General features: G+C 43.8%; 1 protein-coding gene across 1 annotated transcript in view; it reads left to right on the plus strand.

The window, feature by feature from the left end:
* SEMA5A (semaphorin 5A) overlaps positions 1-24,576 on the plus strand; it is a 354,982-nt gene that overhangs the window by 231,349 nt on the left and 99,057 nt on the right. The window contains exons 10-11 of the mRNA XM_003407895.4: positions 4,742-4,949; positions 22,916-23,033. Coding sequence (XP_003407943.2) covers positions 4,742-4,949; positions 22,916-23,033 — 326 coding nt within the window. The remainder of the gene's footprint in view (positions 1-4,741; positions 4,950-22,915; positions 23,034-24,576) is intronic.

Raw genomic sequence — 24,576 nt, forward strand, 5'->3', positions numbered from 1 at the left:
CTTGTTCTGTCTGAACAACTGCCTCTTCATCTATGTAAAGGTTCCTCATGAGCACAATTAAGTGTTCTGGAATTCACGTTCTTCACAATGTTATCCATAATTTGTTATGATCCACACAGTCGAATGCCTTTGCATAGTCAATAAAACGCAGGTAAACATCCTTCTGGTATTCTCTGCTTTCAGCCAGGATCCATCTGACATCAGCAATGATATCCCTGATTCCACATCCTCTTCTGAAACTGGCCTGAATTTCTGGCAGTTCCCTGTCGATATGCTGCTGCAGCTGTTTTTGAATGATCTTCAGCAAAATTTTGCTTGTGTGTGATATTAATGATATTGTTCTATAATTTCCCCATTTGGTTTGTTCACCTTTCTTGGAAATAGGCATAAATGTGGATCTCTTCCAGTCAGTTGGCCAGGAAGCTGTCTTCCATATTTCTTAGCATAGACGAGTGAGCACCTCTAGCACCACATCCATTTGTTGAAACATCTCAATTTATATTCCGTCAATTCCTGGAGACTTGTTTTTCACCAATGCCTTCAGAGCAGCTTGGACTTCTTCCTTCAGTACCGTCAGTTCCTGATCATATGCTACCTCTTGAAATGGTTGGACACTGACTAATTCTTTTTGGCATAATGACTCTGTGTATTCCTTCCATCTTCTTTTGATGCTTCCTGCATCATTTAATGTTTTCCTCATAGAATCCTTCACTATTGCAACTCAAGGCTTGAATTTTTTCTTCAGCTCTGCCAGCTTGAGAAACACCGAGCATGTTCTTCCCTTTTGGTTTTCCATTTCCAGCTCTTTGCACATGTCTTTATAATACTTTGTCTTCTTGAGAAGCCCCTTGAAATCTTCTGTTCAGTTCTTTTACTTCATCATTTTTTCCTTTTAGCTGCTCAACGTTCGAGAGCAAGTTTTAGAGTCTCCTCTGACATCCATCTTGGTCTTTTCTTTCTTTTCCGTCTTTTCAATGATCTCTTGCTTTCTTCATTTATGATGTCCTTGATGTCCTTCCACAACTCGTCCGGTCTTAGTTCACCAGTGTTCAATCCATCAAATCTGTTCTTGAGATGGTCTCCAAAATCAGTTGGGATATACTCAAGGTCATATTTTGGCTCTCGTGGACTTGCTCTGATTTTCTTCAGTTTCACCTTGAAGTTGCATATGAGCAATTGATGGTCTGTTCCACAGTCGGCCCCTGGCCTTGTTCTGACTGATGATATCAAGCTTTTCCATCGTCTGTTTCCACAGATGTAGTCAATTTGATTCCCATGTGTTCCATCTGGCAAGGCCCATGTATATAATTGCCGTTTATGTTGGTGAAAGAAGGTATTTAAAATGAAGAAGTCGTTGATCTTGCAAAATTCTGTCATTCGATCCCCAGCATTGTTTCTATCACCAAGGCCATATTTTCTAGCTACTGATCCTTCTGCTTTGTTTCCAACTTTCACATTCCAATCACCAGTAATTATCAATGCATCTTCATTGCATGTTTGATCAATTTCAGACTGCAGCAGCTGATAAAAATCTTCCATTTCTTAATCTTTGGCCCTAGTGGGTGGTGCATATATTTGAATAATAGTGGTATTAACTGGTTTTCCTTGTAGGCGTATGGATATTATCCTATCACTGACAGCGTTGTACTTCAGGATAGATCTTGAAACGTTCTTTTTGACCATGAATTCAACACCATTCCTCTTCAAGCTATCATTCCCAGCATAGTAGACTAGATGATTGTCCGATTCAAAATGGCCAATACCAGTCCATTTCAGTTCACTAATGCCTAGGATATTGATGTTTATGCTTTCCATTTCATTTTTGACAGTTTCTAATTTTCCTAGATTCATACTTCGTACATTCCAGGTTCTGATTATTAATGGATGTTTGCAGTTGTTTCTTCTCATTTTGAGTCGTGCCACATCAGCAAATGAAGGTCCCGAAAGCTTGACTCCATCCACGTCATTAAGGTCAACTCTACTTTGAGGAGGCAGCTCTTCCCCAGTCGTCTTTTGAGTGCCTTCCATCATTGGGGGCTCATCTTCCAGCACTATATCACACAGTGTTCTGCTGCTATTCATAAGGTTTTCACTGGCTAATACTTTTCAGAAGTAGACTTCTGGGTCCTTCTTCCTAGTCTGTCTTTAGTCTGGAAGCTCAGCTGAAACCTGTCCTCAGTAGGTGGCCCTGCTGGTATCTGAGTACCGGTGGCATACTTTCTAGCGTCACAGCAACATCCAAGCCCCTACAGTACGACAAACTGACAGACATAGTAATAATACTAAAAAAAAAAAATCATTGTTTATCTGAATTCAAATCTAATTGTGCATCCTGTGTTTAATCCTGCAACCCTATGCTTACTTTACTTCTAAGACAAAGACAAGGCAGATATAAATGATTCAGTACAATATTTAATGATATTCTCAAGTAACTATAATTATTTGTGCCTTTCGAATAGCAGCTATGCTCTCAGCTTTGATTACTCCAATGGTAGCTCTTTGTCTTTCATGATGAGTGTCCATAGTTTTCAATTTCAGAGATAAACTACAAATACGTTGTTGTTGTTTGTTGCCATTGATTCAGGTCCAGCTCATGGTAACCTTCTGTATAACAACGAAACATTGCTCAGCCCTGGGCCGTCTTCATGATCGTTGTTATGTTCAAGTCCATTATTGAAGCTGTTCTGTCTGTCCATCTCATTGAGGGTTTTGTTCATTTTTGCAGACCCTCTGCTTTACCAGCCATAATATCTTTTCCTTTGCAGTGTTTGGTCTTTCCTGGTGATGTGTCCAAAATAATCAGGTTGAAGTCTTGCCGTCCTTGCTTCTAAGTGACACACAAATTGTGTCCATAACATAATTGCAGTTGACATGTTCATGTGGAAGCAGATACTATGACAGGTTTTGCCAAAGTAGAGCCAGTTTGGACCACCCTGCTCCCTTGAATGATCCCAGGTGTCCTCCTCTTTCCCTGCAGAGTTGAGCTGCTATTGATAGGAAGTGCCAGTTCCTTTTCTTACTGACCTCAAGATTTTAAAGAAGGATTGACATTTTACATGTTTCTGATGTCTATTTTCCTGCTACTGACTTTGCTTAGAGTGTTGATACTCAGCTATGTAGAAGGTGTGTGTGGTTTTATTCCCTATGGCCAATTGTCTGAATTAATGTTTTATTGGATGGAGCCAATTAAAATAATTTTCTTCCTGGATATGTTGTTTATGACACTTTGGGGTGAAGTCCATCCATATTGGGGAATTAGGGAGCTACGTGGATTATGCCTCACCTTTGCACGAGACTCTTGTCTTACCAATCAGGACTTGTTTCTGCAAATAAATCAGTGACACACATGACATCCCTGCTGCAGATGTGCGTTCAATCCTGCATTCATTCATCACTCACTCACACTTCCAGTCTCTCATCCACTACCACCACCAGCTGCTCTTGAGTTGACCTTGACTCTTGGCGACCCCTTGTATTTCACAGTAGAACTGTGCTCCACAGGGTGTTCAATGGCTGTGACCTTTTGCGTATAGATTGCCAGGCCTTTCTTCCAAGTACCTCTGAGTGGACTCAAACTGCCAACCTTTCCATTAACAGCCGAGTGCATTAACTGTTGGTGAGTCTTGAACATTACATGTGCTTATTAAGCACCCGATCTCCATGATCCACGGGGCACCTGCACTTCTCAGAACAACACCGACATGGTGCGCCTACCCTCCTAGAGCTTACAAAACAAGAGCATTTGTAATTCCAGATGTGACAACTGTTATCAAACAGCAATAGCAAAGTGCCCTGAGGCCTGCGTGGGGTCCGTCTGTGCCCTTTTCCTGTTCAGTAGACACTTGATTTCTGGGTCCATTTTATGGGCTGAACTCCCATTTCTGCTGCTGAAACAAATGACCTCACCACACCTTCTCGCAGAACAAGCCCTTCAGTCTTACGCTTGCTGAGTGACCAGCAGAGAGCACCGCTGGACATCGATGGGCATGGACCACCGGCCACCACCTCCCAGCCATCTGCTGGCTGGCAGGGGTTTAAGTATCTGCTCCAATGCCCCAGATGCAGTCTCTGCTTAATGGAGCCCTGTCATATCAGTGCTCTGGCTGCGGACATGCCCCTTCTTGTGCCTGCCCCCACTCTAGCATGCAGGGCCACTCAGACCTCCTTTTTGTTGGCTTGTTTTAGTCTATTCCAAGGAAAAATATATTCCTAATCATTATTTTAAGGATCCCTGGTGGCACAATGGTTAAGCACTTGGCAGCTAACTGAAAGGTCTGCACTTTGAGCCCACAAGGTGCTCCACGGGAAGAAGATGTGGCAGTCTGCTTCCATAAAGATTACAGCCTTGGAAACCCTGTGGGACAGTTCTATTCTGTCCCATAGGATCACTATGAGTTGGAATCAACTCGATGGCAACAGGTAAATCCTTGTTTTGTGTTTCAGAATTTATCTCCTTGAAGTAAAATTTGCTGTATAATTATGACTGTTAGTCACTCGTGAAAGCAAGAATAACAAAACATTTGTGTGTCATCATGAATTGAATCGTGTCTCCCAGAAACATGTGGTGAAGCCCTAGACCATGGGTGTGACCCTGTTTGGAAATGGAGTTGTCTCTCGTTATGTCAGTGAGGTCATGTCTGAGAAGGGCGGGTTGTAAACCTAGCCCCTTCGACTCAGAGCCGTGGGTCTCTGAGCCTGGCTGTGGCACTCACTGTCCTGTCCGCTGCTTGCTGCCTTCCAGATCACGGCACCATAAAGAAGGTGCGGGCACCCCTTGGCCCAGCCGCGGGCAGCTGCCTGCTGGAGGAGGTGGAGCTGTTCCCCGAGCGGCGGACGGAGCCCGTGCGCAGCCTCCGGATCCTGCACAGCCGGAGCGTCTTATTCGTGGGCCTGCGTGAGCACGTGGCCAAGATCCCGCTAAAGAGATGCCACTTCCACAAAACACGCAGGTAGGTGGCCGGCGGCGGGGCAGTGATCCCGCAGGATGGACGAGCCTTGCCTGGTGAGGCACCCACCCCGAGTGCTGTGAGGCTGCTGTGATTGAGTGACTCAGGACCTCAACCCCATGGGAGGCCCAGAACCAGACACTGAGCTGAGAAGGCCAGTTGGCATCAAGTTGACCCCACATTGTGGTGCCCCATGTGTGTCAGTGCAGAACTGTGCTCCACAGGGTTTTTAATAGCTGGTTTTTTGGATGAAGTTCCCCAGGCCTTTCATCTGAGCCTCCTCTGAGTAGTCTCTAAGAATAAGTAAAGTTAAATAAGTAAAAGTTAAGAGCAAAGAGATTTATTGATGGTAATACAATTTGCAAATTGAAGAAACACAGGGCAGAGAGGAATCTGCCATGTGCCCCAAGCATGGAGGGAGAACTAGTGCTTTATAGAAGGACAGGGAAGGGGCGTGTGTGATGGTCATGTGGTCGCAGGATAGGTATATCATCAGCAACTACCTTCTTCCTGGAACATCTTGAGTAAACCCCTTCTCTTACAATCACATTTCTGACCTCCACCCTTATTTACTAGGAGTGGCTTGGGGCAAGAGCCAGGTTTGTTAAACAAGATGATCCATAGGGGCCAGGGTCATCTGATCCCATCCAGCCAGAGGTCCAAGGCCACATGCATATGAATGGGAAGAAGTCAAGGCTACATTCTCAGGAATTCAGGAGCTTGGAACAAAATGGAGTTTTGATTCAGACCTCAAGTCAGCCATTTAATTATGCCACGTACCTCAGTTTTAGAGGTTTGCTATCACAACTCAAACCTCCAACCTTTTGGTTATTAGCCAAGTGTGTTAGCCGCTTGCACCACTGAGGGACTCCTCCCTCCAGGGTGATTCTAGGCAATGATGTCTAAGACATGATGCCTCTTTTGGTATCACGGGACTCGAGGAGTAGCCTCCCACTTGCTCGCAGCAGACTGTCAAGATGTGAATTAATAACAAGTGATGGTTAGGAATGGGCTTCTTTTATAGGACGCCATTTCCTGTGACCATGGCTGTTTGAGTTCTGTCTGATTTGTGTTCTCAGCGGTACTAGTCTAGAGCAGGAACTGTTCACCCTGTTGCAGACAGCTCAGGGCACAGAGTGGGCTGAAGTCTTGCCCACAGGCTCATCACAGTGTGGAAGCAGCTGGATGGGCTCAGTCTTCCAGCTCCAGCCAGTGTCCTTGGAGCTCTGAGTTCTAACCATGACTCCTTTGGGGGCAGGCACAGGGTAACATAAGGGGAGACTCAGGCAGTGTGCTGTGTTTAGGGTGTTTCTGGGGCAGAGCGGGAGTGTGTGGCTCGTGAAAATGAGAAAATTTGCCCTTTTCATGTCTCTTTGCTTCAGGGAGCCTGAGTTTCAATAGCTTTCTGTAAGTGCAATTTCAGAGCTAGAGCCCTGCTTCAGACCAGCAAAAAGACATGTCTTAGCTTCCCAGGGCTACCAGAACAAAAATGTCACAAAGTGGGTGTCTTTGAAAAACAGGAATTTATTTTCTCACAGTTCTGGAGGCTGGGAGTCCAAGATTAGAGTGTTGGCCATGTTCATTCCTTTTGGGGCTCTGAGGAAGAATCTTCTCCCTGCCTCTCTCCTGGCTTCTGGTGGGTCCTGGCAACCCCTGATGTCCCTTGGTTTACAGCTGTGTCTGCCTCCATCGTGCCATGGCCATCCTTCTCCCATGGATGTCTCTAAGCCTTTTCTCCTCGTTTATAAGATGCCACTTAGATTGGATTAGGACCCACCCTACTCCAGTATGACCTCATGTTAACTGGTAACATCGTCAAAGATCCTGTTTCCAAACAAGGTCCCTTTCACAGGTATTGAGGTTAGGACTGCAGCACATCTTTTGGGGACACAGTTCAGTCCCTAACAGGAGGCGTCTTGCCAGCTCCCATCTCATGCAGCTGCCCTTCAAGCCCAACAGTGAGTCTGCAGGGGCCACCAGTGCCAGGCATCGAAGTGGGAGGAGCCCACAGTGTCCTCTCTCTGTTCAAGAACAAGCCCCTTGTCTGTTTTGACTGGTTCTTGGGAGGACAAGAGTATCGCATTCTATCCAGAGCTGAATCTCCCTGCTGTTTGCTTGTCCACATGCTCAGAGAAAGCAGCCAGAGCTCTAGCTTATTATAAATGGAGACATTGCTGTCTTCTGTGTGGCCACACACGGAGTGGGCTCATTTGTGTCAGACCCTTAAATATGCTATCTGAGCAAAGAGAGTGTTCAACCCAAGAATCACTACGGATTCTTTCCAATGTATTTCTTACTTATTCTCCTGTAGAAAGGCAGGAAAACCTCACTAATTAACACTAGCTACAGAAAAGCATGGAGTCCCTTTGTGGTACAAAGGGTGAAACGCACTGGGTTGCTATTCAAAAGGTTGGAGATTCGAGTCTACCCAGAGGTGCCTTGGAAGAAAAGCCTGGTGATCAACTTCTGAAAAACCAGCCACAGCAAATCCTATGAAGCACAGTTCTACTCTGACAAACATGGGGGTGCCATGAGTCAGAGCTGACCTGACAGCAACTGGTTAGAGAAAAGAATCCTTTCTAAAAAAGCCTAATATTTGCATGTCTAGGTTTTTTAAATTAATTATGAGAAATGATGGCATTTTATTTGACCAAAACAATTATGATTTTCCAGAAATATGCCAAAAGTACTGTAGTGAATAGGAACTGAATAAAAATTGACTAATAATTTTTTTGCTAATTATTGTTTCCATAGTAACATATCAATAAGGTTATTTATAACTGGGAATAAATTTTATAAATGAATTTTAAAGTGATAAGATAATTTGAACTTAACTACATTACTTGTGTCTCCTTCAAAATCAAGTTTTCACTTTTTATTTATTTAGTTTTTGAATATCTTCTCCCCCAAGGCAAGGCACAGTTTGATGCCTGTTAAAATATTTACAGGTGACAACAATTCCTGGGCTTTCACAAGTTTCTCCTATGCGTTTGGCGCTGCACTAGACCTTGTCACGGTTTCCCTTAATCTTCATAGCAGCTCTGAGAGTTTAAAAAGAATGTCACCTCCACTTTTCAGATGAGATTTTAGGGACCCCGCCAAGGTCACAGCTCGAGATGGGAAACCAGGGTTCAAAGCCTGCAGCACATGACTCTAGGGCCCACCTTGGATTTTGCGTTCACACTGTGGCTTCTAGAACAACGCGGGCATCACACTCAGAGAAATGGCTCCAGCACTGTTTCACCCTTGGTCTCCCAATATTAGTCAGTGCTATGGATTGAAGAAGAACGGGGCATCAGGATTGGAGGAAGACTCATTAACAACCTGCGTTATTCACATGACATGACCTTGCTTGCTGAAAGTGAAGAGGACTTGAAGCACTTACTGATGAAAACCAAAGACCACAGCCTTCAGTATGGATTATACCTCAACATAAAGAAAACAAAAGTCCTCACAACTGGACCAATGAGCAACATCATGTTAAATGGAGAAAAGATTGATGTTGTCAAGGATTTCGTTTTCCTTGTATCCACAATCAACACTCATGGAAGCAGCAGTCAATAAATCAAAAGACATATTGCACTGGGCAAATCTGCTTCTAAAGACCTATTTAAAGTATTAAAAAGCAAAGATGTCACTTTAAGGACTAAGGTGCACCTGACCCAAAGCCATGGTGTTTTCAGCTGCCTCATACATGTGTGGAAAGCTGGACAATGAATAAGGAAGACCTAAGAAGAATTGATCCCGTTGAATTATGCTGTTGGCGAAGAATACTGAAAATACCATGAACTGCCAGAAGAACAAAAAATTCGTTCTTGGAAGTACAGCCAGAATGCTTATTAGAAACAAGGATGGCAAGACTATGTCTCACATACTTTGGACATGTTATCAGGAGGGACCAGTTCCTGGAGATGGACATCATGCTTGGTAAACTACAGAGTCAGCAAAAAAGAGGAAGACCCTCAAGGAGATGGATTGACACACTGTCTGCAGCAACGGACTCAAGCATAACAATTGTGAGGATGGCGCAGGATTAGGCAGTATTTTGTTCTGTTTTTCATAGGGTCACTGAGTCAGAACTGATTTGATGGCACCTAACAACAACAACAACATGGATTGAATTTGCCTCCCCAAAGCATATGTTGAAATTCTAACCCCTTTTCCTATGGATGGGGCTCTGGGAATAAGAAGTTCTCCTTTGTTGTGTTAATGATGGCACACAGGAGTAGGGTGGGTCCTGAACCTAATCCCATCTGAGTGATATGAAAAGGGTGAACAGACACAGACACACAGGGGGGCGAGGCCATGGGGGAGTACCCATCTAAAAGCTTAGGAACACTGGGGGCTACCAACAAGGAGGGACTTCTTCTAGGGCTGAAGCCCTGCTAGGAACTTTCAGCCTCCAAAGCTGTAGGACAATAAATTTCCATTTTTAAAAGCCACCTATTTGTGGTATTTCTGTTACAACAGCTCTAGATATTTCTGATATTTCTGAATTTATGATATTTCTGAATGTTACTTTACAAAATACCTGGAGCAACATTTCAAAAATCTCAAATTTGAGCAAGTGAAATTTCATTGTTTTCCTACCTGCAAAGTGACTGCAGTTACCTAAAACCAGAAACAAAAAACTATAGACTCTGAAAAACCATTACACGTTATGACACCAGTTCCACACAAGGAGAAAGCTGCTTTCATACCTGCGGGCTCTGTGGTCAGGTGAGTCTGTCTGAATTCTAACGTCATCTCTTTCTAAGTGGGTGAGCTGGGTAAGTTTCTAGCCTCTCCGAGCTAGCCTCCCTTCCTTTTTAATTCCAATCATACTTGGTGAGGAGTGGATGGAATGGTATATGGGGCTGCATGAGCTCTGTAGGCAATGACAACCTCTCAATAACTCAGTTTTGTCATCTAAAAAGTGGGCATAAATTCCTACCTTGTCGGGTATTAGGTGTAAGAATTACAGAGACTAATGATAACCCTTCATCAGCCCCTGGGGCATTGCGCTGCCCATGATTCTTAGCTGTCATTATCAATAAACACCACCTCCTGTCAAGATGAGCAAATGAACGTTCTGGCCCAGCCCTTCGCCCCATCGTGCGACAAGAAGCAATGACCATCACAGTGACGTGAGCATCACCTCTCAATGCTGCTTTGTGCACACCACGGCCTTTGTTCTTCTCTGCGGTGGGTCCGGTAGAGCGTGTTCATTGACATGGCATTGCTGGGCATTGGCAATGCAATGGTGGGTTTTATGGGTTGAATGATATCGCCCAAAAAGATATGTTGAAGTCCTAACCCTTGTACCTGTGACCTTGTTTGGATATAGGGTCTTCGAAGATGTTATCAGTTAACAAGGTCATACTGGATTGAGTGGGCCCTAATCCCTTGTGAGTGGTGTCTTACAAGGAGGAGGACAGACCTGGCTACAGTCTGTAGACACCAATTGAAGACACACCTGAAAGCCAAGAAGTGCTCAGGACGCATTGTGGAGAGAAAAGCTGAGAACTGGAAGAATCTCGGCCTAAATAGAAAGCGGAAGAGTCATGGCTTTCAAATTTTGCTTTACAAAACTGGAGGGGTAAATGAAACCATTAAGAGAAAAAAAAAAAAAAAGGTTTTGGCTCCATTTGAGTGAACAGGCACCTAAAAAAAAAAAAAAAAATTTTTTTTTTTCTTTTAGTTGGCCTCTAATAGTGCCATTAGGTCAATGAAATTAACACCTCATTGAGAAAATTAGTATGGAAATTAGGTAACTTCAGAGCCTTTACTATCTGAAAGGGCGAAGTTTTAAATGGTAGAGTTAATAGATTGGCACTTTATTAAGTATTCTTGAAGGACAGCATCCTCCCAGTGGGAGAAACACACAAAGCTTAGAGAGAAGTGCTGGGATTCCCACATGGTTCATCTCCAGCAGGACATCTGTTGTGGATTGAATTGTGTCCCCCCAAATATGTGTTGAGATCCTAACCCCCGTACCTGTAAATATGACCTTGTTTGGGAATAGAGTTTTCTTTTGTTATGTTAATGTGGTTGTATCAGAATAGGGTGGGTCCTAAACCTAATCACGCTGAGTTATAAAAAGAGCAGACTAGACACAGAGACACACAGGGGAAGATGGACACCAGGGACACAGGGACTGAGGGCAGACACCAGGAACTAGGAGAGATGCCCACAGAAGGAGTCAAGACCCTGATTTGGACTTTTAGTCCCCAGAACTGTGAGGAGATAAATTTCTATCTTAAAAGCCAGCTACTTGAGGTGGTTCTGTTACAGAAGCCCTAGAAAACTAAGACAGCATCCTTGGATGTCCAGTTATGATGGGCATCAACATTGAGAAGGGTGTTTTGACGGCACCCATTTTACAAACACTGTAAATCTCCCCTCCATATGAATTTATATTTTTCAGATCTCAGTGTCTTGAACTTTCATTTGCATTGGCTTTGGTCGACCCTCTCAAAGACCACAGCCTCTCTTTAGTGAACTCATTCATCATGTATTTACTGAACTTCATCCATGCCTAGCACCAAGCCAGGCCCTGGGTGTACAGTGACAGATGGGCAGCACTGCCTGCCTCCTGGGGCTCAGAGTCTAATGTGAAATTCTGGAATAAATAAGATGTCCTGAATATCCTTTGTGGATTCAAGCTAAGGAGATTTAGAAATAGCTTAGAATCAACTTAATCTCCAAATCAATGTATCATTAAAGTCTGATCCTGGACTACACTAGGAGCTGATCTCCCAGCTTGACGTTCCTGCCCAATTATTTTTTAAGCTATATCAAAATCAGAACCAGTGTCCAAATCTTAAATTTCTAATAGGGAATTCATCTGCGTGTTATGATACATTCACTCTGTGGATTATTCACTCAATGGGTTATCCTGAGGCCCTTTGTCTTAGCCTGGGTTCTCTAGAGGAGTAAAACCAATGAGATGTGTTTGCGTGTGTGTGTGTGTGTATGTATACATATATATGTATGGAGAAATTTACTAAAGGGAAATGGCTCATGCAATTGAGGGGGCTGGCGAATCTAAAATCTACAGGTCAGGTGGCAGGCTGGAGGCCTCTGCAGGCTTATGTCCTAGGAACCGGATGTCAGCCACCAAGAAGAGTGCAGGGTCAAGAGAAATCTTTGCTGGAACATCCATTTATGCTCTGGAGGCAGACTGTACTCCCAAGAGAACTCCTCTTTCAAGTGATTGGCTGATTGCATCAGATCACAATGTGGAAGGTGATTACATTATATCACATTATAGAAGAGTACCCAGTCCAGTGTCTGCCAAAGCACTGAGAATCACACCCTAGCCCAGGTGATACATAACATTAACCATCGCACCAATAAATGATTATGAACACATATTATGATATAATATTAATTGAAGAAAGCAACTCCACATTATACAGATGCCATCGTTACAGTAACTTAAAAAATAGAAGAGGAAAAAGACTGAGAGTACATACCCTGACATGCTAGTTACAACTGTGAAGAGCACATTACCACAGGGACCATGTGGCAAGGTGACACCAACAACCCTAGCAGGGGTGGAAAAGGCATCCTCGTGATGGCATAGGAGGCAGGGCATGAGTTAGCAAACATGAGCCATACTGCTGTTTGCTGTTGATAATTGGGCAGAAGTAGGTTTGTGGGGTCTGAAGCTTACACAATTTGGGAGGGATCCTTGCTAAGGAAAAGAATACTAAATAATGAACACGAAATTGCCAGGGCCAGTCACAGGGCCTTAGAGAGTCTCATGAAGTAAAGAAGTTTAATCTTATTGGTAAATTCCCCTCTGGCAATGATGTAAACATTATGAATTTTGATCCAAGGAGACAATAGAAGAAAACATATGAGCGCCATCTTGTGGGGACACCCAGTACCATTCTTTCCAACTTTCCCTCTTCCCAGCCTTCTGCAATGCTCAACCCTGCCCTAGGCCTCTGTTTGGGACTATGGGTGCCTTTCATTGTTCTCTTTTTTTGGCCAGGTATTTTATTATAATCATACTTTTGTTACAATAGGGATTAAGCTTATAAGAACAAGAAATTGTACTGAAAGTATTCCATAGGCCAAATCCTCTAGCATAGCTTCTTGTCATTCTTTCTTTAACTGTGCACCAGCCAGCCAACAATTTCGGGTTCAGCTTTCTGATCTGTTTCCTGAGAGATTGTATTCCTGTTCCCTAAATGGCAATCTGTATTCTAAACCGTCACTTGCACAAAGCTTGAAAATAGGTGTCATTATCAACCTTTTGTATTTCAGTTGAAAAACAGAACTAATAGAACTCATAATGGCAAGATTTTACTATTTAATATCTACTTCACAGGCCTCCTGCTTTTGAGCTCCTGGATTTAAATCTCTGTAAAGCTCAGGGCACAGCAGTTTTCTCGACTCCAGACTCCACAGTGCAGTCGTCCTGAGCATGGCACCTTGGACTCGGTCATATACTGACTTTCCCTGCGAGTTTGTTGGCAGTGGAGTCCACAGGAATGGAGTGAATCTTAAGGAAACAGTCATTTCCATGTGTCTGAGATCATATGACGCGTCGCATTGGGTGAACCTGCTGCAAAGGACCTCTTTACAGTGGTAAAAAGCAAAGATGTCTCTTCAAGGTGCACCTGACCCAAGCCATGGTGTTTTCAATCGCCTCATATGCATTCGAAAGCTGGACAACGAATAAGGAAGACTGAGGAAGAATTGATGCCTTTGAATTATGGTGTTGGTGAAGAATATTGAATATACCGTGGACTGCCAGAAGAATGAACACATCTGTCTTAGAAGTACAGACAACAAGGATCGCGAGACTTCATCTCACGTTCTTTAGACATGTTATCAGGAGGGACCAGTCCCTGGAGAAGGACATCATGTTTGATAGAGTAGAGGGTCAGTGAAAAAGAGGGAGGCCCTCAACGAGATGGATTGACACAGTGGCTGTGACAATGGGCTCAAGCATAGCAACGATGGTGAGGATGGCGCAGGACCAGGCAGTGTTTCCTTCTGTTTGCATAGCGCTGCTATAGTTGGAATCCACTCGACAGCACCTAACAACAACGTGTCTGAGAAACAGCACGTATTCAGAAGGGTTGACAGCCCTACATTCTACTGGGTCCTGGCTGGGACTTTGGCTTGGTGTGTAGGTATGAGCAAGTGATGCAGCGTCTTTGAATCTCTTTGCACCCATGCGTGTTCCACCCGAGTGTGTTACAAGAGGCCGAGAGACAGAGACTGTGCAGCGGGTCTGGTATGTGATGGGAATCGAGTACCAGCTGGTTACTTCTATTCCTACTCGCACAGCCCTGTGTAGAGGGGCCTCTGAGTGGCATTGTTGTGGGTACTCTTTATTCACTCCGCACATTCAGCTGAAGGCTGGGCTTCAAAATAGACTTCTGTCCCAGATGGAAGTCAAAAACAGAGAAAGAAGAGAGAAAAAAGCTGAACTGCTCTTGTACGTGTGTTTTGCCTTTTTTTTTTTTTTTAACATAGCTCAGGTACATTTCACATCAACACTGGATCAACTAAAAAATGCCTGGATGGTGCAAATGTTCAACACATTCAGCTGCTAACCAAAAGGTTGTAATTTGATTCTACCCAGAGGTGCCTTGTAAAAAAGGCCTGGAGATCTACTTCTGAAAAATTAGCATTGAAAACCCTATGGAGCATTGTTCTACTCTATCCCACATGAGGTCACCATGAGTTGGAGTCGACTCTATGAGAACTCCCATGCATGTGAAAGTTGGACAATGAATAAGGAAGACCGGAGAAGAACTTTGAATTGTGGTGTTGGAGAAGAATATTGGGTATACCATGGACTGCCAAAAGAAGGAACAAATCTGCCTTGGAAGAAGTACAACCAGAATGTTCCTTAGAAGCAAGGATGGCAAGACTATGTCTCACATACTTTGGCCATGTTATCAGGAGGGACCAGTCCCTGGAGGATGTCATGCTTGGTAAACTACAGGGTCAGTGAAAAAGAGGAAGACCCTCAACAAGATAGATTGACACAGTGGCTGCAACAGTGGGCTCGTGCATAACAACAATTGTGAGAATGGCACAGGACTGGGCAGTGTTTTGTTCTGTTGCACATAGAGTCACTGTGGGTTAGAACCGACTTGATGGCACCTAACAATAATAAGAACTATGATAACTGGTTCTGGATAAACCGAAGGCAAGTGGATTTGTCAAGAATTTGCTTTTCTGCCTTTAAACATCTTCTCACTGTCTGAGAGATGCTATGTTAGCTGTACTGTCCAGGGTCCCTTGGGTGAATTCCGCTCCTTCTAGTAGGTTGTCACTGGGCTTCGGTCTGTCTGGACAAACAAGTCTTCTGCCAGTTTGTGTGACACTGCCGTGAGCACATTGTGTGCATGTGTAGGTGGGGTGAGCATGCCCTGTCTGATTGGCCGGAGCGCCTTTGAGCGGATGTTCAGTCATGCCTAGATCAAGTGACCTTGTGTCTAACTAACATGGAGGGGCTGAGATTCAGGCGTGGATGGAGGCCAGACAGGGCCAGGTGTGAGGAGAGCCAAGGGCTTACCTTTGCTGAGGGAGGACACCTGAGATTCAGATTCAAGTGGAGAACACACCTGCCATGACGATTTCTGGAAAGTTGGCCTCAGGTGACATCTGGGTGGGTCCTGCGCCAGGGAGGACTCCTCGACCTGAAGCCTCATCCACTAAGTTGTGGGAAGACTGTTAAGTTGGGTGAATTATAATGAAACGGGGTAATACAACCTTTCCTCTGCACTTACTGTTCTGTAAGCCTTTGTGTAAGGATTAAAGTAGATTCCTGGACACCCTTGCCCCATGCACCTGTTGACGTGTTGACCCTCAACACTCCCCTGAGATTCTGTCCACTAAACCTCTTTCATGGGTAAGTTTCCTTTAAAGACGTATGACACCAGTCCGAGATTGTGTCTTCATTTTTATCCTTTGTTGTCTGGGGAGAAGAGTGAACTATGGGAGGTATTTATAATTACCTCTCTTTGGATAGAACAGAGAATATGAGACACCAGTATTCTCTGTGAGGGCACTTTCCTGCATGACATGACCAGGGAGTCTCCTCCTGCTGAGTCTGCACACGGACGTGGCTTTCTCTGCTCTTGACTTCCATGATGGATTCATCCACTTTCACCTGTGAAGGGCTCACACTGGCCACTGGTCTTCCCTGGGCCCACCTTTGTTCTGGTTCTGGTTCTGTGTAGCAAACTCACTGGAGCCGAGTTTACCTTCCTTGGAGATCTTCATCCTGGGGGCAGATTTGGCCTCTCCAGCAAGCTTGTATGTTCTAGAAAGCAGTTCACGAAGAGATGACTGTGATTATGACAGATGATCGGGGTTCCCTGGGGATCCAAGACAAGCAGCTCAGGAATCTGTACATGATGAATGGGTCACACTGGGCTGTCTGCACTGGGTCACATACCAAGACTGGGACCCCAAGCCAACTGAAATCACTAGATTCCAGAACACACGCTTGGTTTACTTACTTTAAATGCCCTCCACTCTTTCCCTTATTTTTTCTTTTTTGTATTAATTTTGCCCAAAGTGCTTCACTGTAAAGTTCATATCAATCTTACTCAGTTTTAGAACAGGTTTTTCAGGAAACATTGAAGGTTATATCCACCTACTAAGATTTTAACTAAAAACCAGTCATTTATTATTATTTATAGTACATATCAATTATTTAAACTTAATATTAAGAGCAAATTGAAATGTGAAAATTGGTCAATGTATTTTAAAATCATTGTCACTTAATGATAAGACAATAGTGAATAGACTTTTTAATATATCCAAATCTAGTCACTAATTGAAACTGTATTTCATGAACTCCATCTATACTGCATAGCATGTAACATGAATTATTAAAAGCCTTTAGCAGAATATTCAGGGTGAGCATAGACAAGTGTCTTTCACTAGTGATCCTGTCTTTGTTTATCCACCTTAAAATGATGTTATTACAGTTGTGGTTGCACCTCAGCTCTTTGTGGGGTTTGTAAATCGAACCCCTAGTAGGTTTCACTATCTGGCACATCCTGTACACCGCGGCCACATTTCTGTTGCTTAAGGAACACCCCAACATTCTATTCACATTGTCACACTTCTCTAAAGCCAGCCACATGGCTGTGCTCACCTCCCCGATCATGGTATGGTCACATGACCTTCGTGCGGTCCTTCCTGGGGTCATCACGGCCAGAGATGTTCTCCTGACTCAGAGAAATGCTAATCTTCCTTCGAAAGCTACCTGAGCCCTCACCTCTTCGTGGAACCCCTCCTGAGTCACCTCTCTCTCCTTCGACTCTGATAGGACCAATTGTCTGGGATTCTTGGTTAATATTTGTTTCTCGTTATGTGTATCATTGGAGTCTGAGTAGCGCAAATGGTTAAGGTGATCAACTGCTAACCGGAAGGTATGGAGGTTTGAATCCACCCAAAAGCACCTCGAAGAAAGGCCTGACAACCTACTTCTGAAAATCAGTGGTTGAAAACCCTGCAGAGCACAGTTGTACTGTAAGACCCATGGGGCTGCCACGAGTCAGAGTTGACTCCTTGGCAGCTGGTATGGTTTTTGCATGTTGTATGGTTTTTGCATGTTGTGTGGTTAAGCAACATTCATGAATGAGTTCTTCCTCCCTCTCTAGACTGGAAAGTCATTTGTGTTCTTCTTTGTGTCTTTAGCATGCCACTGCCCCTCGCACACCAGAAGTCAAAAGAATCTTTACTAATTCATCTAAATGTATAACCAAAATGCGTTACACCAGTTAATGAAATACATCGTGTGTTTGACATTGCCTTATTAAATAAAAAGCCCGTGACATTCGCAGAATTAGCATTTTCCGTGCTAAATATTTTCACACACTCCAGAAGTCTATGGCATGTAGTAATCTGTAATTCCATTTAAAGATTAATTAAAATGGCTGTATTCTTCCCCATGTGAAGAAATTTATTATTCTTATTTGTATACGATATAATTTAACCCTCAAAACAGCCCTGGGAGTTGGGCAGTGTCATTCCAGTTTTGCAGAAGAAAAAACCCAAGAAAGTATATGTTTTGGTTAGATTTACATCTGGAAGCACTTGTGGATGTCTTCCGATGCGTTCCTCGGGAATGTTACTGTCTACTTCTTGGAATATTTCTCAGTCGTATTTCTAGAAAGATAATGCAACTCTTAAAGTAAAAGAATCGATTCTGAAGTATATGGCAATGTGGTGCTTGGGAATAAGACACCTCAGCCTTCTTTGGGGTTGTCATTGTGGTTAAGTTGATGTTGAGTAGGCTCCGATTCATGGAAACCCTGTGGACAACAGAACAAAATGTTGCCTAGTCCTGTGCCATCTCCATAATCGTTGTATGTTTGAATCAATTGCTGTGGCTGTTGTGTCAATCCATCTCATTGAGGGTTTCCCTCATTTTAGCTGACCCTCTACTTTGCCAAACATGATGATGTCCTTTTCTGGCAATTGGTGTTTCCTGGTGTAGTTAGGTGATGTCAAATCAGTTCCGACTCATAGCAACCCTATGCGCAACAGAACGAAACACTGCCTGGTGCTGCGCCATCCTCACAATCGTTGCTGTGTTTAAGCTTGTTGCAGCAGCCACTGTGTCAGTCCATCTCGTTGAGGGTCTTCCTCTTTTTCGGTGACCCTCTGCCTTACCAAGCATGATGTTCTTCTTCAGGGACATGAGATAAAATCTCACCACCCTTGCTTTTAAGGAGGTAGCGTATTATCACGAACCAGTGCTACCGAAGAAGTCCAAGCTGCACTGAAGACATTGGCAAAAAACAAGACTCCAGGAATTGATGTAATACCAAGTTAGATGCTTCAACAAACAGATGCAACAGACGAAGAAGAGTTGATGCCTTTGAATTATCATGTCGGTGAATAATATTGAATATACCATGCACTACCAGAAGAACAGTCTTTCCTAATGACTTGTCCAGAATAAGCGAGATGGAAAGTCTTGCCATCCTTGTTTCTGAGGATCACTCTGGTTGTATTTTTTCTAAGACTCATTTGTTCACTCTTCTGGAAGTAAGGGAACTGTAATTCATGGACAGGCAACCTGATAGCTACCACTACAGTCGTGATTGTAGTAGAAGTAAATATGGCTGTTTGAAATGTGGCTTTTGCACAGTTTGGGGGAAGTTGTTTAAAGTGCAAGTATTGCTCCTCAGCAGTGTCTGTGGCTTCCACTTTGGTTCTTGTATCTGTGTCTGTTCCCATAGCAACCACCATGGATTGAGATAACTGCACACAATACAGAGGCGACAAGAAAATCTGTGTAGTTATATTCGTCTCTTTCTCAATTATTGGCTATGCAAAGGCATTCAGCTGTGTGAATCATAACAAATTATGGATAATATTTTGAAGAATGGGAATTCCAAAACACTTAATTCTGCTCATATGGAACCTGTGCATGGAAACTTAAAGGAAATAGGAAGATTATGCACAAAAATTAAAGATATCTATTGTTGTTGTTGTTGTTGTTGTTAGGGGCCGTCGAGTCAGTTCCAACTCATAGCGACCATATGCACAGCAGAAGGAAACACTACCTGGTCCTGCGCCATCCTTTCAGTTGTTGTTATTCCTGAGCTCATTGTTGCAGCCGCTGTGTCAATCCACCTCGTTGAGGGTTTTCCATTTTTCCGCTGACCCTGTACTTTGCCCAGCCTGATGTCCTTCTCCAGGGACTGGTCCCTCCTGATAACATGTCCAAAGCATGTGAGACATAGTCTCGCCATCCTTGCTTCTAAAGAGCATTCTGGTTGTACTTCTTCCAAGACAGACTTGTTTGTTCCTTTGGCAGTCCTTGGCATATTCAATATTCTTCGCCAACACCACAATTCAAACGTGTCAACTCTTCTTCGGTCTTCCTCATTCACTGTCCAGCTTTCACATACATATGATGCGATTGAAAATACCATGGCTTGGGTCAGGCGCACCTTAGTCTTCATGGTGACATCTTTGCTCTTCAACACTTTAAAGAGATCCTTGCAGCAGATTTACCCGGTGAAATGTGTTGTTTGATTTCTTGACTGCTGCTTCCATGGCTGTTGATTGTGGATCCAAGCAAAATGAAATCCTTAACAACTTCAGTCTTACCTCCGTTTATCTTGAAGTTGTTCATTGGTACAGTTGTGAGGATTTTTGTTTATGTTGAGGTGCAATCCATACTGAAGGCTGTGGTCTTTGATCTTCATTAGTAAGTGCTTCAAGTCCTCTTCACTTTCAGCAAGCAAGGCTGTGTCATCTGCATAATGCAGGTTGTTAATGAGTCTTCTTCCAATCCTGATGCCCCGTTCTTCATACAGTACAGCTTCTCGTATTATTTGCTCAGCATACAGATTAAATAGGTACGGTGAAAGAATACAACCCTGACGCACACCTTTCGTGACTTTAAACTAATCAGTATCCCCTTGTTCTGTCCGAAAAACTGCCTCTTGATCTATGTAAAGGTTCCTCATGAGCACAATTAAGTGTTCTGGAATTCCCATTCTTCGCAGTGTTATCCATAGTTTGTTATGACCCACACAGTCAATAAAACACAGGTAAACATCCTTCTGGTATTCTCTGCTTTCAGCCAGGATCCATCTGACATCAGCAATCATATCCCAGGTTCCATGTCCTCTTCTGAAGCCAGGCTGAATTTCTGGCAGTTCCCTGTCGATATACTGCTGCAGCTGTTTTTTTAATGGTCTTCAGCAAAATTTTGCTTGCATGTGATATTAATGATATTGTTCTATAATTTCCACATTCGGTTGAATCACCTTTCTTGCAAATAGGCATAAATATGAATCCCTTCCAGTCAGTTTGCTAGGAAACCATCTTCCATATTTCGTGGCATAGACAAGTGAGCACCTCCAGCGCTGCATCCATTTGTTGAAACATCTCAATTGATATTTCATCAATTCCTGGAGCCTTGTTTTTCACCAATGCCTTCACAGCAGCTTAGACTCCTTCCTTCAGTACCATCGGTTCCTGATCATATGCTACCTCTTGAAATGGTTGAACATTGACTAATTCTTTTTGGTATAATGACTCTGTGTATTCTTTTCATCTTCTTTTGATGCTTCCTGCATCGTTTAATATTTTCCCCATGGAATCCTTCACTATTGCAACTCGAAGCTTGAATATTCTCTTCAGTTCTCTCAGCTTGAGAAACGCCGAGCATATTCTTCCCTTTTGGTTTTCTATCTCCAGGTCTTTGCACATGTCATTATAATACTTTGTCTTCTCGAGACACCCTTTAAAATCTTCTGTTCAGTTCTTTTGCTTCATCATTTCTTCCTTTTTCTTTAGCTGCTCGATGTTCATGAGCAAGTTTCAGAGTCTTCTCTGACATTCATCTTGGTCTTTTCTTTCTTTCCTGTCTTTTCAATGGCCTCTTGCTTTCTTCATGTATCATGGCCTTGATGTCATTCCACAACTCGTCTGGCCTTCGGTCATTAGTGTTCAGTGCATCAAATCTATTCTTGAGATGGTTTCTAAATTCAGGCGGGATATACTCAAGGTTATATTTTGGCTCTCGTGGACTTGCTCTGATTTTCTTCAGTTTCAGCTTGAACGTGCATATGAGCAATTGATGGTCTGTTCCACAGTCAGCCCCTGGCCTTGTTCTGACTGATGATATTGAGCTTTTCCATCATCTCTTTCCGCAGATGTAGTCAGTTTGATTTCTGTGTATTCCATCTGGCGAGGTCCATGTGTACAGTCGCCATTTATGTTGGTGAGAGAAGGTATTTGCAATGAAGAAGTTGTTGGTCTTGCAAAATTCTATCATTCCATCTCCAGCATTGTTTCTATCACCAAGGCCGTATTTTCTCACTGCTGATCCTTCTTCTTTGTTTCCGGCTTTTGCATTCCCATCACCAGTGATTATCAATGCATCCTGATTGCATGTTCAATCAATTTCAGACTGCAGCAGCTGATAAAAACTTCTGTTTATTCATCTTTGGCCTTAGTGGTTGGTGTATAAATTTGAATAATAGTCATATTAACCGGTCTTCCTTGTAGGCATATGGATATTATCCTAATACTGACAGCGTTGTACTTCAGGATTAATCTTGAAATGTTCTTTTTGATGGTGAATGCAACATCATTCTTTTATTATCATTCCCAGCATGGTAGACTATATGATCTTCTGATTCAAAATGACCAATACCAGTCCATTTCAGCTCACTAATGCCTAGGATATTGATGTTTATGCTTTCCATTTCATTTTTTATGATTTCCAATTTTCCTAGATTCATACTTTGTACATTCCAGGTTCCGATTATTAATGGATGTTTGTAGCTGTTTCTTCTCATTTTGAGTCGTGCCACATCAGCAAATGAAGGTCCTGAAAGCTTTTCTCTATCCACATCATTAAGGTTGACTCTACTTTGAGGAGGCAGCTCTTCCCCTGTCATCTTTTGAGTGCCTTCCAACCTGGGGGGCTCATCTTCCAGCACTATATCAGACAATGTTCCACTGCTATTCATGAGGTTTTCACTGGCTAATGCTTTTCAGAAGTAGACTGTTAGGTCCTTCTTCCTAGTCTGTCTGAGTCTAGAAGCTCAGCTGAAACCTGTCCTCCATGGGTGACCCTCCTGGTATCTCAATACCAGTGGCATAGCTTCCAGTATCACAGCAGCATGCAAACCCCCACAGTACAACAATCCAACAGACACGTGGAGGAAGATATCTATCAGATAATGGTAAGTAGAGGTTGTTGCTGTTGAATGCAGTTGAGCCTATTATAACTCATAGCAACCTTATGAGTCAGATTAAAACTGTCCCATAGGGTTTCTAAGACTGTAATCTTTATGGAAGCACATTGCCAGATCTTTCTTCCTGTGGAGTCATTGGGTGGGTCCAAACCTCTGACCTTTTGGATACCAGGCCTCCTTCAAATAGAAGTAGGTATAGAATGGTGTGCAAAAGCTGGGTGTGGAATAGGTAGGTCTTCTTCCCTCTGACTCTGTGGTGTGTGTTTGCAGTGCCTGCATCGGGGCCCAGGACCCGTACTGTGGCTGGGACGTGGCGCTGAAGAAGTGCATGAGCCTTGAGGAGAGCCTGAGCATGGTGCAGTGGGAGCAGACCATCTCTGCGTGTCCTGTAAGTGCCCGCTGCCCTGCTACCCCATCTTGCTGCGCTGTGCCCCATGCTTTCCCATGACTCACGGTGAGCCTTTCATCTCCGTGTGCCCTATAAGTGCCCACCGCAGGCCCCAAGACCTTCTCACTGGGACTTATCTCTCCTGCTACCCTAGCCCGCTGTGCTGTGCCCCACACTTTCCCGTGAGTCACGGTGAGCCTGGCTGTATGTCCTTCTGTGCTCTAAACCCCTTCAGCTCTGAGCTCTCGCTTGCACCATGCAAGGAGCTGCTCGTGAAGTTTCGGTCTGTTTGGAAGAGCAGTGTCTTAGGGGGAGACACGTCTGTCTTGATGATGGAGTGTCACATTCTTGGGCCTTTGTCTGTTTCATTCTTGGGCCTTTGTCTCCAGAGCTTGGGGTGAACTCTCCCACCCTTTGCAGCGTTAATAAGAGGGATTTACACCCACGAATTCCCCTTGGGGGTTATAATCCCAAGCCCTGAGATAAGTAGAGCTTTTAAAAGAATAAACTGAAGGAATCACCACTGACAGCCTTATGGGGCACTGCTCAGGGTCACGGGAAGTCTGTGGGCAATGGCCCAATGCCCATTCCCCCACTGAGCCCTGGGGAAAGAGGAGGAGGCCCCTACTTTCCGATCCACACTCTCTGAATCCAAGAAAAGCAGATTCCAAAGTTCCCATTGGTAATCTGTTTGGGTCCTCACTCATAAAAAAAAAAAAAACAGTTTTTTATGTCTTCAGAATCCTTAATCCAGTAACTCCAAACCCCTCTGCTCTTAGAAAACACAAGTCACAACTACTAGCTTCCACTTTTTGAAAAGTCACCAAATCACTTTGCGGGCACGTGACTGTTGGCCCCTGTGACGGCCAGGTCTTTGGTATTTCTGCAAAACAGAGGTGCAGAGAGAAGCAACACGTTCACTATTGTATGTCATTGCTGTCTCACAATACAGTAGGGCTGCCCGAGGCATCGTAGCAGAGCCACTTGGTCTCTAATCAAGGAACTTGCTCTCCCCAGGATCTAAACCATGACCTTGCAGTAGCCCACCCTTCACAGTCTAAGCAGGAAGGCCAGGCAGCAGGAAACGGAGAAAGCTATGATGTTAAAACCAGTATCATGTCCCTAATATTGGGACAGATCGAGAGGTCTTTCATGACAGTACCTTCAGTATCACTGGTCAGGCAGTGCACAGCTGGGCAGGGGTCGGCTGTTGGTCCTTCCTCTACTGAACTCCAGATCTCTGATTTTAGAAGGAAACTTCTTTGTGGTGCGTCTTGAAATTGGTTAGAAAAACAGCCATGTTTGTGCCAAGTCTCTTCTCATTGCTCAGTGACACACGAAGAGCAGAAAGCTGTTCACCTCAAATTCTTTGCAGCTAGAAAAGTATACAGTGTCATATCCAAACTGTAGCCCTAAAGTAGCGACGTGCCCTTTAGAGGAATCAGCAGATCTTCTTCAGACCCTTGCCCTTGGCCTTGAATGATGGAAAGGGCAGAAGATGGTGGCAGTTTGTCGCACGCAGTAGGAGTGCCAGTCTGGGTCC

This window comes from Loxodonta africana, chromosome 2 (genome assembly GCF_030014295.1).
Source record: "Loxodonta africana isolate mLoxAfr1 chromosome 2, mLoxAfr1.hap2, whole genome shotgun sequence".
Classification (NCBI taxonomy): domain Eukaryota; kingdom Metazoa; phylum Chordata; class Mammalia; order Proboscidea; family Elephantidae; genus Loxodonta; species Loxodonta africana.